This window comes from Adelges cooleyi, unplaced genomic scaffold (assembly GCF_023614345.1).
Source record: "Adelges cooleyi isolate 19-005CV unplaced genomic scaffold, UGA_ACOO_1.1 ACOO_flye_CR_arks_rails_tigmint_CR_PRNA_9, whole genome shotgun sequence".
NCBI classification, from domain to species: domain Eukaryota; kingdom Metazoa; phylum Arthropoda; class Insecta; order Hemiptera; family Adelgidae; genus Adelges; species Adelges cooleyi.
This window is the reverse complement of record NW_026096579.1, coordinates 5,133,565-5,150,860: the sequence shown is the minus strand read 5'-3', so window position 1 is coordinate 5,150,860 and position 17,296 is coordinate 5,133,565. Positions and strand designations below refer to the sequence as shown.

General features: G+C 36.4%; 1 protein-coding gene across 2 annotated transcripts in view; it reads right to left on the bottom strand.

Moving 5' to 3' along the window:
* Positions 1–2,552: 2,552 nt before the first annotated feature.
* LOC126846929 (zinc finger protein 235-like) overlaps positions 2,553–17,296 on the bottom strand; it is a 65,403-nt gene continuing 50,659 nt past the window's right edge. Inside the window, exons 7-8 of one of the 2 annotated variants that reach the window (XM_050586827.1) lie at positions 6,241–6,324; positions 2,553–3,500 (exon numbers count right to left, since the gene is read on the bottom strand). In XM_050586827.1, the coding sequence (XP_050442784.1) occupies positions 3,280–3,500; positions 6,241–6,324 (305 nt within the window). In that variant the 3' untranslated portion in view covers positions 2,553–3,279. The remainder of the gene's footprint in view (positions 3,501–6,240; positions 6,325–17,296) is intronic. The other variant, XM_050586828.1, reaches the window with a different exon arrangement.

Below are 17,296 nucleotides of genomic sequence, written 5' to 3'. Positions count from 1 at the left end.
TATACATTAAGATATAGTGCGCATTTTCTCAGCCGTGGTTTACCGAATTGACTTAAACCAGTTACCTACTGTTCTGCTACTGCTCGGTCTGCTGTGTGTGCGATACAACACTGCTATAATAACTCTTTTCTATAGTGCATATACTTATCAGTGACAGTACGCAGTATTATTGTGTACAATAATAGTAATAATATACTTTGTATATCTGTTCTCGGAGTACACTGCAACTGTTGGTCGACTTCATTGGCGTCCGTCCATTATTGGTAGACTGTTGTTTGCCGCTCATTTGCATATTATAATTATTTTATATACCCTTTGCTTGCTATAGAGGTGCGCTGTGCTGTTACCGTCACCGTTCCACCGCCGGTAAAGATTGGAGAATTTAATTTCTTATTTTATTACTGCCGTTCTTTTATTATTATTGGGCGATACACACAATAATAATAATAATATAATCGGCGGCGCAAAAAACCCGTTCGACGTTTATATTCTCTGCAAAAGGCTCATATGGAATGGGAGCGTTAAAAAAATGATAATCCCGATTAATAGCGCCACGGCTAAATAATAATACCTACCAATATATAATATAATATGGAACGGGTCGTAAAAAACAAAACCGGACCCATCTCGCAGCACATTATCTATGTGCACTATACGCGTTATCTTATTCTATCGGCCATTCCATTTAACCATTTTTTTCTTCATTATCTTTATTGTTTATACTTGTACCATCAAAATGGAAGTAATCGCATTCAAACGTAAATATCTTTACGTTCTTTTATAGTGTCGTAGGTAATTATTATTGTTATTGGTTCGCTCGAACGGGTCTGCAGAATAATAATTGTAGGTAAACATTCAATGAAAATCCATTGAACTCGTTATGTATACAGGTACCGGCCGGCTATGACGTACATGGAATACCCATTGGCTCGTTGGCTAGCGAAAAAAACGCATTTGTCACCCGACAATATTATACTTTCATTCGAGAAGAGTTTATTTTTTACCATTATTTAAAACGTTTTTTTTTTTAGGAAACACTACAACGATGTGTGAGATCAACTACTTTATTCGGCAGACTGTCCACACTGTATGTTATATGGATTGTCATAAGACATAGACATTGACATTAGATTTCTAATATATATTTTGTAAATTCAGACTAACCGAATAGAAAATATTGAATGGGTTCAAAAAAGCCTTTAAAACGACTGTAACAGGGCAAAAAAACTAAAAAGGACTCAAACGACAGTGTTATTTTGTAGTGTCAAGCAAGCATACCTTGTAAGGTCTTTGTAAGGCTAAAACCGTACAAAAAAATTATAAAAAGATTCTATTACTCTCCAAGGCTTTGTCGTTTTTTTCGCGTAAGACATGTTTTTGAGCAAAAAAAACAGACTCTTTATGTTGAGCCGTCGATGATATGTGATCACATAAAATATTTTGCGATTTCAAAAATCTCTAAACGTATTAAACAACTTTATAATAATAATAATAATAATATTATTATTATTATTATATTATAATAATAATTATTGCGTTGTTTAAAAACGGTTCCGGAACTGTGTGATTTCTCTACGACCCGCTGTGTTTTAAGTGTCAAACGTCAATGGTATTCTATATCTAAATAATAAATAATCGGTTTTTAAACACAAGCAACTGTATAAAAAGTCAATTACACATTACAAATCAACTCGATGACCGTTTTGAATTTTATAATAAATATATGACACAGATGTTCTACAACATATTAATTTATTCGCAGTTATGGCCACACTGTTTATATAAGACTGGAATATTTTATTTTTCTCGGGCTATTAACCTAAAATCCAGATAGGTACAGTTATTGTTTTTCTTATTGGATTGCTTAAATATTTATACGGTTTTAAAAATTGCTATTGGAACAAGCAATAAAAATAACACATTCGTCGTGTTGAATTGCTATTTAAGTGGGTTAATCTTTTAAATATTCATTATTCAACGGATACAAAATTAAAGTTCAGTGTGCATTCGGTTCATCGTTTACACACAACTAAACTTGCATAGTGTTTAATTATGTTTTAAAATTCTTAATAGAAAATAAAAATCTTAATTAATCGTTTTAGTAAGTACTTATTATTGACTATGTAATTTGAAATAGTTTATACTTATTTTACACACCTCTTAAAAATCGACTGCCGGTCAATTTAAAAAAAATACACACTATTTACCTGACCTGAAATTATGAACTACGAGCTATAATGACAACAATATTCAACCCACTGTAGTATAGCTGAAAAGTTTTTTATCAAAATTAAAAATTGCCGATTATTATTATGAAACAAAATCCATTCACTCAAGCTTTACCCGTTTACAGAATAGCCTATACGAATTCATATACTTATTACAGTGAAAAAACTGGCACGTTTCGAAAGGATGAGAAATATTATAAAAAAACAATAAAACACATTTTGTTTTTTACAAAATTTTATTTAATTCCCTAATATAATTTATAACATTTTATCTTATGTATATATAATATTACAAATTAAAACATTTTTACATACACGAATAAATAATTTTCTTAAATAAAACACAGAACTTTTTTTATGAAACATATTTATGTCGAAATATATATATATACTAAAACGCACACTTAATTATTCGTCTTTAACCATATATATACACATTATTATTTATAAATATGTACACAACATAAGTAAGAGGGATTTTCAAATTTTCGTACAAAATGATAATAATGCAATAAAATAAAAATAAGTGACTAGAATTAATAATTAAAAAAATACAAGTTTCGACGATTAAACGATAACGTGGATCGTATAAAAACGTTATTACCGTGTGTGTTTATCCGCAGATCGATAGCAGAATAAATATAAAAAAAACTTGAGATAATCATAGGTACGTATAAACACTATTCGTCGGTTTTTTTTTTTTTTTTTTACAATGAGATAACACTCGGAAGGAGTTTTTTTTTATTCTCTACACGGATTGTACGACAAAATTTACTATTTCGTTTGATCTCGCTGTTAGTATGAGCAAACATTTTATATATACATGTATATAATATCACTAAAATCGATAAACCCTAAGTGCTTTTACACATACACAATAATAATAATAAGTCGTATCTTTGGGACGAGTATAGAGTAAAATCGGTGGTCAGGATACGGAAAGCAATTTAAAGAAAAAAAACATGCATTTTTGTTTTAATTAAACGGACAAACCACCCACGCCAAACACCGCCACCACCGGGTCCGTCCATATAGCATTTAGCCTTGTGGTTCACATGCCTCGTTCCGAACCCATTGAGCTGCGGGTCTCCTCCGAATCCAACAGCGAGTTGCTGCCGTAAGACCCGTCGTCAGCGCCGCCGCTACCGTCTCCTATCGACGACGCTTTCTTGGCCGATGGCGGCATGCATTCCGGGCACGCGTTTCGACCCTTGTCCGACTCCGGAGACATGTACACCTTGCCGCACCGACCGCACTCCTCTTGGGTGTCACCTGCGAAGAAAACGGTAATTGTCAGAAAAAAAAAACACTCGGTATAGAAAAACAATACCTATTAAAGAAAAGCCGACAAACACTATTTACAATAAGACGTTCCTAGCTAGTGCTATCTAAAAACAATACCTATTACACTATAAATATTAGAGTGAAAAGTCACTTGTTTTTGCTACCCCCGGAATAGTATTTTTTGTTTGTCAAAAAGAAGAAAAGTAAAAAAAAAATTCAGCCTTCTAGGACAACTCAAAAGCTGACATTTGTAGTTCTTTTTTTTCGTTTTAATTAGTTACAATGACTAAAATGTATTTGTATAATATGTATCTTTAAACCGTCGTTTCTATAAATAAAAATGAACGTGTTCGAATGTCAAGGTATAAGTGTCAACTTTCGGAATCTTTTTTTAAATTTAAAAAATATTTATAAGTTTGGAGTTATGACGATTGTTTGCAAAATTTTAATTTAAAGTTTAAACTGAAGCTTAAAAAAGAAACACAATTGCAATTTTTTTAAGAGTGTACGGCGTTAAAAAAAATTACCCTGTAGTATAAATCAGAGTTAAATGTTACATTTTTTTACCAATCCCGTTACAACTTTTTACATGTTATTATTTATCGTAGAAATATTATTTTTACACCAAGGGGTATTGTTTACACGTTTAGAGATTTAACTCGTTTTTGCCGAATATAATGGCATTGGTTTTGGTGGTACAAAATTGAATAGAGTGACTAGTTTGATATTTACACTTATATGTTCTATGTTACCAAACGATCATTTTTAAAATCCAATATTGGTAAAAAATTCTTTGTTTTATCGCCAAAAAACAAAATAGGACCCTAAAAAAAAGTTCCCAGGCCTACAAGTGTATAGAAATCGTGTGTCAGGTTAAATATTGTATTGTTGCGCAACACCGACTATTGGCGTGTTTCGTCTTGAACTGTATTATTATTATTACTAGGTACTATTACACCGTAATGGGGGTTAATAAGTGTTTTTTTTTCTTTTCATTATTGTTAGACCACCAATTATTATTATCCGGACCATGTATTGGTCGGGCCGTGTTCGCCCTAGAGGGTAATTCGGTGGGCGTAAGCGCGTGGGACAAAAATATACAGGACAGGCCATAATATCATGTCTATTAATTTGGGTAGTAGAGTAATTTTTTTATCTTTTGTATCTACGGCGGGCGCCACAAATAATGCGAGGACAATTTTCGACAAGGCTTCGGTTATTTCATTTTTATTTTTTATTTAAAAGGTTTACGGATTTTGCCAATACCGGCAATAAACGTTAAACACCGTGTACTCTAACCACACCGAGATAAAACTGAAAATTACCCCCAAAAAAATACAGGTATATATTTTTATACTGTTTGTGTGTGTGTGTATATGCTCTTTGGCAAAAAAAGCGAGACTGTCGGAAAAAAAGGGCAAAAAAACAACTAGTACTCCGATTCGGACGTCGCTTAGATTGTACTTGTAAATATATTATTATCGACTGTAAGTACAGCTGATGTTGGAAAAACTACATACCGGGTTAAGTACGCCAAGTGGGCTTTCCCACAGCTGATAATATTATTATATAGGTTAACGGACTCGTGCGTTTGAATTCGCTACAACACCTTATGTACCTACCTAATCGTTATCATCAAAAACGTTTTCTCTACACTGGCCGTGTCGTTTATTATTATTATTATTATTATTATTATTACACTTGATTTCTCGCTTTGCCGTGCCTTATCAAGATATTCCATCTTCAATCCTATTATACTAACCGTTCTTTCACCTTCTCGTCGCACCAAACTTCTTAATCTAACACACTATTTTTTTTTTAACTGGAACCGATTACATATTAATTGCCTTCCTTTCTCCTCCGACGGTGTAGCCAGCGACTGTGTAACCCATAATATGGTAATAATATTGTAATTTAAAAATAATTAAATAACATTAGATTTTGAAATTAATTAATTTACATTGTCTACAATGCTTGGGAAATATTATTCGAACGTTTGTATTATTCGTATTTGAATACCTGCCAAAATAATTTGACAGTTGTTACAAAACATTACAGTATGTTTTTCCATGTAATATATACATTTTTTTTTTAAAATAATATATCATTTCTCTGTGGGGGATGGCAATAAAGCGTTTGTATACCTACATTACTGCGGCGATACACGCATTAAAGTGACATTAAGACGACCTTAAGTACTAGTCTCGCTAAAAGAGAGAGACGACCCGTACTTTGGCTATTCATTACACATTATATAATATCAGTGCGGATCGGATCTACTATAGCGCGGGGCACCGAGTAATACGTTTTTGACTGGAGAAAATTACACGTTATCCCGCCGTTTCAGACCGACCAAACGGGTACGCCCTTCATACACACAAGAGAGTACACCCTGTCGTTATTGCCGTAATGAATTGACATGGACGTGATTTCAAGTAGATCTCCGACCACAAAAAAACCCTAAAAATACATATAGGTGACCGTGTGGTATATAAATATACTACACAGGCATATAATATAACGTATAAAATAGATAAGTATATGTATATACCCGCTAGCACGTTCACCCTGTTTGGACGTGAGATGACAATAATAACAATGATTGTTATTATACAACGCTATAGCGTTGTAATTGTCGGTTAGGTAGGTACGTTTATTATTGTTGTTTCATATTATTTTTCTTCTACACTCTAACAACACGATATAGACATAACTCGACGGTACTTACTCTCGTGGGTCTTCATGTGCGCTCTGAGATTGCAGGCCAGCGCGAATTTCTTGTGGCATAGTTCGCATGCGTGCGGTTTGTCCCCTGGAAAAAAAAAACAAAACACATCCAAAATCAGACACAATAAACAGTATGGTTTCAGAAAATTTCCGATGTAAGACGACGTTTATACATATCGGCCAAACCCAGAATATGCAAACGGTTACCCGGAGCGGAGACGTTATTGCAGCAGGTACTAAACGCGCATTATATAGTCTACTACGGGCTGCCGGTGGATAATTTGTCTGCGTTTGCCGCCATCGAACAAACGAGGGCGGGGAGCGATTAAGGGCGCGGGTGGAGAGGAGAAAACGGGATAAAAATATGTACTCGGCCTGCGGGATAGGTAGGTACCTATATACCTGCACCCGGTCGTTTTGCGATGCGCGTCGATCGAGATGATTTTAATTAGACATCACATTGTTCAATTCAAACGTCACTGACGATTTCCATAATAAGCCGGTTGCGATTGCGAAGAAATTTCTGCGTTCTCCCTTCCACCCCCTCAACACCCCCCCCCCTTCCTCCTCCCCATGGCCGTTTCGTTTATCCGTCTTGAATGGTACTTAAGCTACAATGTGCTATGTACCCATGTGAATACACTTATAATAATAATAATGTATATAATCCGTTCATATAATATGCCGCGCGCCGGTCCCTTTGTGCGTTTAATTCAAATTTCAATATACATCCGTCTACCGTATTATTATTATTATTATTATAGCCATCGACTATAAACAAGCACGGTGTAGAATACAAACCGTTTTAATGGACCGCAGATCCAAACGGAAATCTCCGAATAACTTGTACACGGTATAATATTATTATATTATGCAAGAGCATTGTCGCGTCTCACACGCATGTATGACGGTTGTTTTATGTTTTTGTGTCTGCGCCTTAGACCAGCATTGTCTCAAAGTCAATGACAAATTCCGCGAATAAAATGGCTTTTAAATGTATGTATATATTTTTTTTTTTTTTAAATAAAAATAAGTTCTCACGATCACACACAATTTCGTTCACGGGGACAATGAAATAATTCGCAATACTGCGCGTCGGTGTGTGTTGAGGCTTTGGCAAAATACAATTAATATGATAGGAATACATTAAAAAAAAAACATTACTCTAAACGTCTTGGACTATGAGTACAGAATTGCCTCGGATAATATTAACCGGTAATATAAATTAATTTTAAAAAAAATATATATATACCCCTCAAAAGTTTGTTTAATACACGTGTTTTATACTACAATCATAATATTATAAAATATTTATTTGTTTTGCAGAAAAAATTGGCAATCATCTCTGACAACTAAGTATGTAAAACAAACCTTGTATTGTGTAGAAAAAGCAAAACATTGCAGGCGTCCAAGTTAAAGTTTTGTAAAGAAAACATAAACCTCAAAAGTGTGATTAGCTCTTATTTGTATTATCTTATTTATTGTTATTGTACGAACCGACCATATTTCCTAAGACAGCTGTTGTTATTATTCTGACGAATCAATCAACCGATCCGTCCGTCCGTTTTTTTTTTTGGTTCCATTCAGAATGATGTGTATGTACTACTTACTATTATTATTGTTATCACGTTAGTGTAGAAATTTAAATCGTCGACCAGTGGCACAACGGCCCGACCGTTCTTGACCTTTGAAACGCAACAACCCGAGGCTTATTCGTATATGATGTTATGTTTTTACTCGGTTTTACATAATTTATATACAGGCGCATATTATGTACACTAGGTACGCATACGGTTGGGAATAACATTTCATTAAAAAATAAAAAAAATAATATAATACAAGAACGAAGGAGAGTAAAGAAAGAGAGAAAAAACACAAGAACAGGTCCAATTGCCGGTACTGTAACTAAATTACGATAATTATTATTCCGAGGGGAGAACGGGTTTCTTCCCTCCCCCCATTCCCTCTACTCCAATGTTCGAACCACATAATTTGTATAGCTGTTGCTACCAGATACTTGCGCGGGCCCGGTAGCCACGTGGGTCGTGCAGAAGGGGAAGATAGAGGGAAAATCTAGAAAAATAAATCCAGACACAGCTTTTGTCATTAGTCAACGCAACCCAAGACGAATGTATCAGATATAAGACAAAATATTGGCAAAGTGTACGTAAGAAGTTTACTACCGACCACTGATCAAAGTAGGTAGGTACAGCTGCCGGGTAAACGTGATTAGGTTTACCGTACCGGAGTTAATCGAGCGACAAACAAAATATAAGGCGATAAATTTTGGTTTTTATTTTGTACCTGCCTTCAATGCATAATAAACTGGTAATGAACATGTTAAAATGTTTTTGAATTATTGTGCATAAAAGCCCTTCGGGTTACGGTCATTTGAATACCGGCAATTATTATCGTCGGGTCAAGTTGAAGACAGGTGTTGTACAGAAAGAGGTCCACGTGCCACCTGCATACATACAAACAAGTTCAATCCCCCCTTTTTTTTTTTTATAAAAAAAACTTCACTCGCGGTTACTATACTACAACAGATCCGAAATAATAACCCTCTTGTTCACGTGTTACACTAATTAAAATATAAACCACATTTTGTAATAAGAGTAGAATGTCTCTATAGAGTTTACGCTTAACCAAAATATTTTATTTATCAAATTAATAGTATAAGTTTATCAATTTTTGAATAATCTAACAAAAATACTGGTAAGCTAACGAAATACATTTTTAAAAACGTATAAGTCCGTCGGGGATGTGAAGTTAATTGAACAATTTTCACTTGTTGTTGGAATTTTTCTAAAACTTTCAATATTTTTTATAAATACTAAAAAAAAGGAAATTTGCACAATTTTTCTAGTGCGTTCAACAAGCATTTTTGTGGGCATTTCGCATAATTTAATTCTTATTATACTTGCCGGTAAAACTATTTACACAATTTCAGTTATACATTTTAAACGCTTTGTTATAGATTTTTTTTTTTACCTAAATACAAATCTTATGATGAAATCACCCTTTCCCCCGAAGATTTCGAAAATAGACAAAATGGCAGACTCATAAAAGAGTCATCAAATAGTGCAACCAGCGGTCAGATGGAAATCAATTATAGCAGTAATAGTTGGAACCGAGAGGGGATCAAGGATATTAAAGGGATCAGGATTTGGACAAATACTTGAGTCAAATGAAATCAACCGTGATGAATAATGGTCTTACTCTAGAATAATGGTCTCTACTCTTCTGTTCGGAACATAACGTTATCTTACGGTCGGATATAATCAATACTGTGGTGCTGTGGTATTAGGATTGGGCTGTTTTTAGTAAGTCTATTCTTTCGGTAGCAAAAATGTCTATAATATATGCGAAATAAAATCAAACGCAGACCATATAAAGGTCACCATCTCCAACAAAATACATTCCTTCCGGCGTAACACGGATAAATAATTTAAATAATTACCCATCGTGTCCCCGGGTCGTGTCACGTAAATCAGTGCCGACCAATACAATAACCTATATAGGGTGTACATGTACTCTATATATGCGTATATGGGATGCAGAGCATATAGTGATATAAGCGGTAGATAAGTGTGGTGCACGACCGTGTTTATGTTAATGAACCGCCGGCAATTACAAGTTAATTTACTCACGGGGCTCCTGCGATTGATATATATATATATATTATTATATCCAGAAGAAAAATAATTTTTTTCTTTCTTCCTTTCTTCCAGCGAGCCGCCACGGTGCGTTGCTCTTGTTACAGTATGCCCGTCGTCGTATATATATATATATATATATATATATATATATAGTGGACAGAAACACGAACAGAAGACTTTACCATCTCTTTATATAGTATATAAATTTACTTCTCTATCTCTCCTTTTCGTGCTTCTTCTTGGCTTTCCTCCGCCCGCCGCCACCGCACGGCTAGTATACTACCGCAGATACATTGAGCCGATACTCGACCGACACATTATTATTATTATTATTATATTATCATCTATATACGGGATATGGTAACGTACACGGACACACTCACACAGTAGGCACATAACCCCCCCCCCCTCTCGTCTGTTGTTCGGTCAAGTTCTGGACGGCACGAACGCGTGATCTCCCGGCCGAGAAACCCGCACGGAAACGGTAGTGGTCTTCGGTAGGGTACCTACACAATATAATATGTGTATTATGGCGGCAAAATGAGTGTAACGCCAACCGAATGACCATATTATAGTTATCGTGTGGGTCGTCGTGCTGCACAACCGGGAGGAAAATGATAACAGAGACATCGTTTGTCTTTATCGCCACATCGTTCGGCACACGCGCGCGTCCTGAAGGAATAACTATTGTTTATTCGCACGGACCGCGAGAAAATGAACTTTATACATTTTCATAAAAACGACAACAAAAAATATCGCAGCCTTGTTTTTCCTCATTGCAATAATTGTTTTCCGTACAATCATACCGTACCATATTTACCCTTAAGACACCCTAAGACGACCCTGACGCGAGATAGTGTCGAAATTCCAAAATTGTATTTATTAATAACAGCTATTGCCTAATTTATTATACCTACTATTTTCAGGGGAATTGTGAATATTTTTCATTTGTAATGATTTTCAAAATATTCCAAAATTCGTAGTTCTCGTACCTAATACAAGAGTTACCGTCGAGGAAAAACTTTTCAAACTTAAGTTATACAGCAGTGTGTAAAAAGCATGAAAAAAATTCAATTAGAATTTTTGCCAATTTTTGGAATATTGCCCTTCGTTTGTTCTGTAGACTGTGGGTGGTGTTTGTTAAACAATAAAATAAATGAATACCCCCTAAGTTGAGTTCACTGGTAGTGCAAGAGCATATAAATACAAGTATAAACACATTAAGTATACGAATGAGTGTTGAATTCAGCCAGGATTAAAGTATCAGTAGGTATAGGAGAACGCCAAGGGTTTGGGCAAAATATGCGTTTTACCGCAATAATGCGTCTGAAAATTATCTAATATAGTATAATATAACATAGTAGTTTGGTTAGAATAATAGATAAAAAAAAAGGCAACATATTGAGTAAAGATTTTGTTCTTAAACACCGTACAGCGCATAACATTATTATTATCGACTAGCTGTATTATACATTACGCTATAATTGATTAACTGTGAAGTTCAATGGGACTTATCCCGTCTGTCGCACGCGGTCGACCATATTGTCCACAGTGATTTTCACCGTCCGAGGAGACCACCGTTAAAAAAACCAGCAATCGCCCATGGCTCGGGTACACCAGCAGCTATATTACCTATGCGGTGCTCGACAATTCCAGAATATTTGGAACCGGTTTGCCCGCGTGCAGACGATCCGTATCGACGACATAATAATTAAACACACGTCCTGTGATGAGTATCGAATCGGTTGTGACTAAGACGGAACATGTCGGCCGGGCGTTTAGGACACATGACAAATGACTTTGGCCGCAGTTCGGGGCGAACGAGAGAAGAAATAACGCGCACATATAAGATTGAACCGGTCTAGACGTTGTAACGTTATACTATTGCCGGCGCGATAGTAATAATATGTCGGATGTTTTATTTTTTATTTATTTACAAAAATATAATTAATTTGAACACGCCGAGGGGTCACACGCCGCGCTTATGTCTTATGCAATTCTGTCTTGCTCGAAACCGTTTTAGAACAGGGTCGATTGCGACGAGACAAACAGCTTCTTCCCGACAAAAGTATTGCTGGCGACCAGAACGAATAATATCGATCCCACTTGGCAAAATCGCCACCAACATTTTTTAGTACACAATTTTGGTACTATACCTACAAACAAAACCAAAAACTTCCAAACCCAACAAATTATTTGTATCGAGTATATTTGGTTGTTTTTAAACGTTTTCAACAAAGCTGTATAATAGGATCTATCCAAGAAAACGGTAACCGTGATTTACACCACCGTCGGTCGCCCATAAGGTATCGCGTGTCTTGCTTTATATATATATATATATATATATATATATATATTATGCTCAACGACATGATGGACGGCACTGTCGATCGGCGGGATACTTAAATGGCTGTGGTGTGACTATAATATAGCCGTGGACCGGTCGCCGTTTATCATCCGCACGACAATAATAATAATTGGACCACATATTGACACAAAGCCGGTTAACAAATTTCTAGGCGCTTCTCGACGACGACACTGACCATCGCAGCCAGTGAATTCAATTGTACGCAATAATATTATTATGATATTGTATTATTATTGTTATATGGCTCGGTCGGTTTTTGAAAAGACTCATCAGAATCATCGTTGACGGCACCGTTGAGTGGCCCCGACCATAGCGGCCATAGGTAATCGTTGTAGCGATTCCGTAACGACTTAATGAGAAAATAATATGTATGGGCGGCGATATCCCGACGGTGGTAATATATCTGATGACTTTAACGACCAGGAAGTAGCCGGTGTAGGTATACGCACCAAGTATGTACGTAGGCACCGTAAGTATAAAGAGAGGAAAAAAAAAACACTATGAAACAATTTTCCCCGAACGAGGCGTATCAGCGTTTTAATGACGAGCTCGATAATTTTCTATCAGCGCACTCCGCTTTGGTCGTATAAAATAATTTGTCCGACCGACGTAACTCGACCATAAGATACACCTAATAAAACAGTTGTCATTATCGAGTGACCGGCAGTAGGTAGGCATATAATAATATAATACACAAACCTGCAACTGCACAGCATAATGGACAGTGATGAATTACCCGCCGTGTTGTTACAAAGTTTAACTACCAGGAAAATATCCTGTCGAATCGCTTTAGGGGGTAATGGATAAATATTTACAAAAAAAAAAAAAAATCCCATCATTCGAGTTGGCTTCTTTTCTCTTAACTCGGTTACAACACCGGAAAGAATATAATAATATACGGTTACAATTCGCAATGTGTATCTACTATGTATGCACCAAGCTAAATATGTTATAATAATCAGTTTGCAATGCAATTGTGTCATACAATTTTATTTTTCAATTGTTTGCAACGCGTTGTTTTGAAATTTACTTGAAAATTATTCCAAGTCGCCCATACAATACCGCAACAGTAGCTGATATCATTTAAACGAAAATAGAACACTACTAACAATAAGACTATTGATAAATTTAGGACTTATTTAGATTTTCGTAGGCGATAATTGTAATTTTGTAGATTTGAACTTTAACCAGAAATTATTATTTAGTCCATATAATAGAGAATATGTGTAATAGCTATGTTAAGATGATTTTTATTTTTTGATTGTCCGAAAAATAAATTGACTACCAAAAAAGAGTCCCAAATACTGAACTAATAATTACACATCACAGGTGGTTAACCTGTGATGTGTAATTATTAGTTCAGTTTTAAGTTAAGATTTTGCAAAAAATTGCCTATACCCAACTCCTTAATAGATGGGCATACGACGTCCTCCTCTTGAGAAAACCATAAAAATGGCAATTTTTTATTTTTTTGTTTGGTACTGTATTTTTGTACACCACAGCGTGGGCTTTGCCCGTGTTACCTTTGGACATTGTAACGCATGTAGACGTATGGGAATATCTCACTGAAGATCCCCGTCCGTCATCATCGGCCAATGTGGTTGATTAATCGAGCACATAATTCACGGTTTGTTTGGTCCAAGTATAAACATAACACAATGAAACAACGAGACGTGTAGCATTTCGGAGCGGCCGCCTTATTGTTTTTTTCACGGTAATTGGGAACGTTAAAAAAACACACGAACACAATATCGTCGACAACATATTATAATAAACCACCACCCGCGCTTTTATTTTGATCGAAATCCACTACATAGAGTATATTGTATAATATATTATTATCCATGCTGTACGACTGAAGCCATATTGCAGCTATATTTGATGTGTGTATTGGTCAGCGCGCATCAGCTTGCACCGAATTTGTACTTAGTTTTTATACTTCGATATCTTGTTATATTATTATTAGGTATTATTGTCAGTTGTAACCATATTGTATTGTACACCGGTCGTGTACTCGCGTTGATTAGCTCATTTGGATCCTAAACAATCACGATTACTTACCTACCGGTCACGAACCGCGTACGGCTTATTTATTTTACGACCGACCGTATTATTATTACCGTGTATTAAGTTAGGTATACAACAATCTATTATATTATATACCTATCGCACCAACTCCGAAGGTCTTTGCCAATGCTGCACCCGATATATTATACATGTACATACATAAACACTCGGCCGTAATTTCTGCACGCCAATATATATGAAGACTTTGCCTCGGGTCGTATCTAAACCCCTGCACATTTGAGTGGTCATAAAAACGAGCGATTCCTTAATGATTTACCTAACTCTGTGGAAGAAAAGAACCGTTCGGTGGTCGGTCCAGGCCCCAGACACTGATAAAAATTAACACGGGGAAGATACTTATCATCATCTTCTTAACGTTTACGCCACTATAATGTTATGTCTATACATTATTATTTTTAGTTGTGTACAGATAGGTACAACGCGGAATGCTAAATAGGTCTATTACAAAACGTTTGTCACTTTTTTTACCCTTCTGCTTTTATTTATTCCGTGGTCGTTCCTCGAATGAAACTAATATCTAATATTATTCGCTCGACGACTGTCAGTAACGTTGCAAACAAAGCGACCATCACATAATTATTATCATTATGTCATTCAGCTTGTTAAATAGAAATATCCCTTTTTTTTGTTCGTGCCACCGGCGGTTGTATTATTTCTTTGTATTTTCTTTCTCCGGCACTCGTACTTAATTAGGTTATTTGTCAACACAAAATACTCAGCCTCGATGCCGTTTTATAATTCGTCTACCGCGGTACGCGTTCTTTGTCCGGGCACAAGTTCAATACAAACAGACACTTCATATAATAATATAACCCTAATAATTATTACTTTTATATTATACCTCTCTCTTGTTCGCCCACAAACGTGTCGCTGGAAACAATACAACTGTGATTATATTACTTATACTGCACTTGTATCATATTTTGGCGATCCGTTGCAAATAAATTGCAACGCCGGATGTAGGACACGACCGAGCATAGTCAAACAATGGTTTTTCACAAACGCGGTTTTTAGTAATTCTTTTTTTACAATCACCGGAGCAGGTGCGATGACTTCTCGGTGGAAAACAAATGGTACGGATCGTTAAAAATAAAAAAAATTGGAGTTAATCCATTCGAGCACATTTTATTTGTATTTATGAAACGGAGACCGGTGGTAAACGCCAATAGCCAGCGGTGTACTGAGAAAACGAAAAGATAAAAAAAAAAAGGGAAAAAGAAGAACACCGTTGTTGTTTTTATGAACATTTTTAACTAGCGGTTTAGCCCAAGAGATACTAATCTAGTTGCACTCTTCGCGTCCTCTGGGGCACCTGCCCAATCGTCTTTGGCCGGCACACATTCACCTGTCCCGTTGACTTAAAAACATCATACATTACATAGGTCTCATATACGAGGCACGTGCCCAGTGTGCAGTTATAGCAGCTGATACTTCTTAGAGTATAACGCACACGCAATCCACAGAGGACACATTAAATGTTAACAAGGCGCACGGGTCCGATGGTAATAATTATTCACTTTTTACACTTACACGATTCGCCTTTATCGGGCGCGTTAAAAAAAAAATAACCAACCTGTAAATTCGATAGGCTGACAAGTTTGGACGTTTTAAGATATACACCGCGACAACGTGGCTGATTGTAATAGGGAATTTTTTTAACCGATATAATATCGGTTTTACAACGCCTAGATTTGTTTTTGTGGCTATTCGTGGCAACCGGCAGATGCAACCAGTGTGCTTGAATAACTAGTATTTGGGCAATTTGACCGAAACTTTCTAGATAAAATATTTTGCCAACGACTTATACTTAGACCAAGTGGTAAGAACCCCTCGTCCACCGCGCCGCCTCCCCCTCCCCAACTACGACATTCGTAGTAAGTATACCTAAAAGTAGGTCGAAATTCGAAAAAGCCCCACAGTAAACAACACGCTTGTGCCGAATGACAAGCTGAAATTTTGACTATAAACGTTTTGGACAAGTTTATTACTTGTTGCTGCGTAAACTGGCTTTACAAAACGTTAATGGTGTATACATAAGTCAACGCCAATGCTTTAGTTTTTTTTTGGATTTCGCATCGAAGACAGCGGGTGATTTTTTTTTCCTAGCACATGCCAGTGACACGTTTCTTCCCACTAGGCAAACTTTCTAACCCGTTCCCTCCAAAAGCCGAATTTTCTTTTTAAACCACCAAGAGTTGACGATAGGACAGTGGCGAACCATATACTTAGCCGGTCGGCTACTGCGGCGACTTAAACGGCCGTCCAGAACGTGTCGTGGGAACAACGTCGAGAAAACGGTAACGAATATAGTTGTATAATATCGAAGCGCTTGTGCGTATTCGGTAGTATTAATACTCAGGCTAAGCCTAAGAAGAAATAGAAGTAGAAGAAGATAAAACGTAGAAACGCGTCGTATCCGGCAGGGGCCATAATGTATATTATAATACACGATGAGATAATTAAACGGCCACGGGTCGTGCTGACTAAATGGATCATGAATACCTAATGTGGTCCAGGCGGTGGCAGTGCGCACTGTATGTGTGAGAACGAAATCCACAGAGGCTCATGTCAACTGGTTTACTACAACCCGGAGGCCTTAATCGGGAATTCTTGTCGGAGAGCACCCGAAGTATATTATAATGGGTTTTTTTTCTCGGTCCGCGTGTAAACTGTACCTATATTATAAAAAAATTCGACGAATATATACATAACACACGCGGGACGTATTTTTTTATTATTATTACCGTCGTCGTCGTCGGTTATACATGTTGTTATTATTCGTTCCAATATCGAAAGCGACCCGCGATAATCTTCTGGCTTCCTCGAGTATATCACCACCGACGAAGGGCGATCGCCTTGAGATTCAACGGTCGGCAACGTCGTTGCTGTTCTTGTACATGCGGCTGAGAAAATAAGAAAACGTCGTGCGGCGCTTATACAAG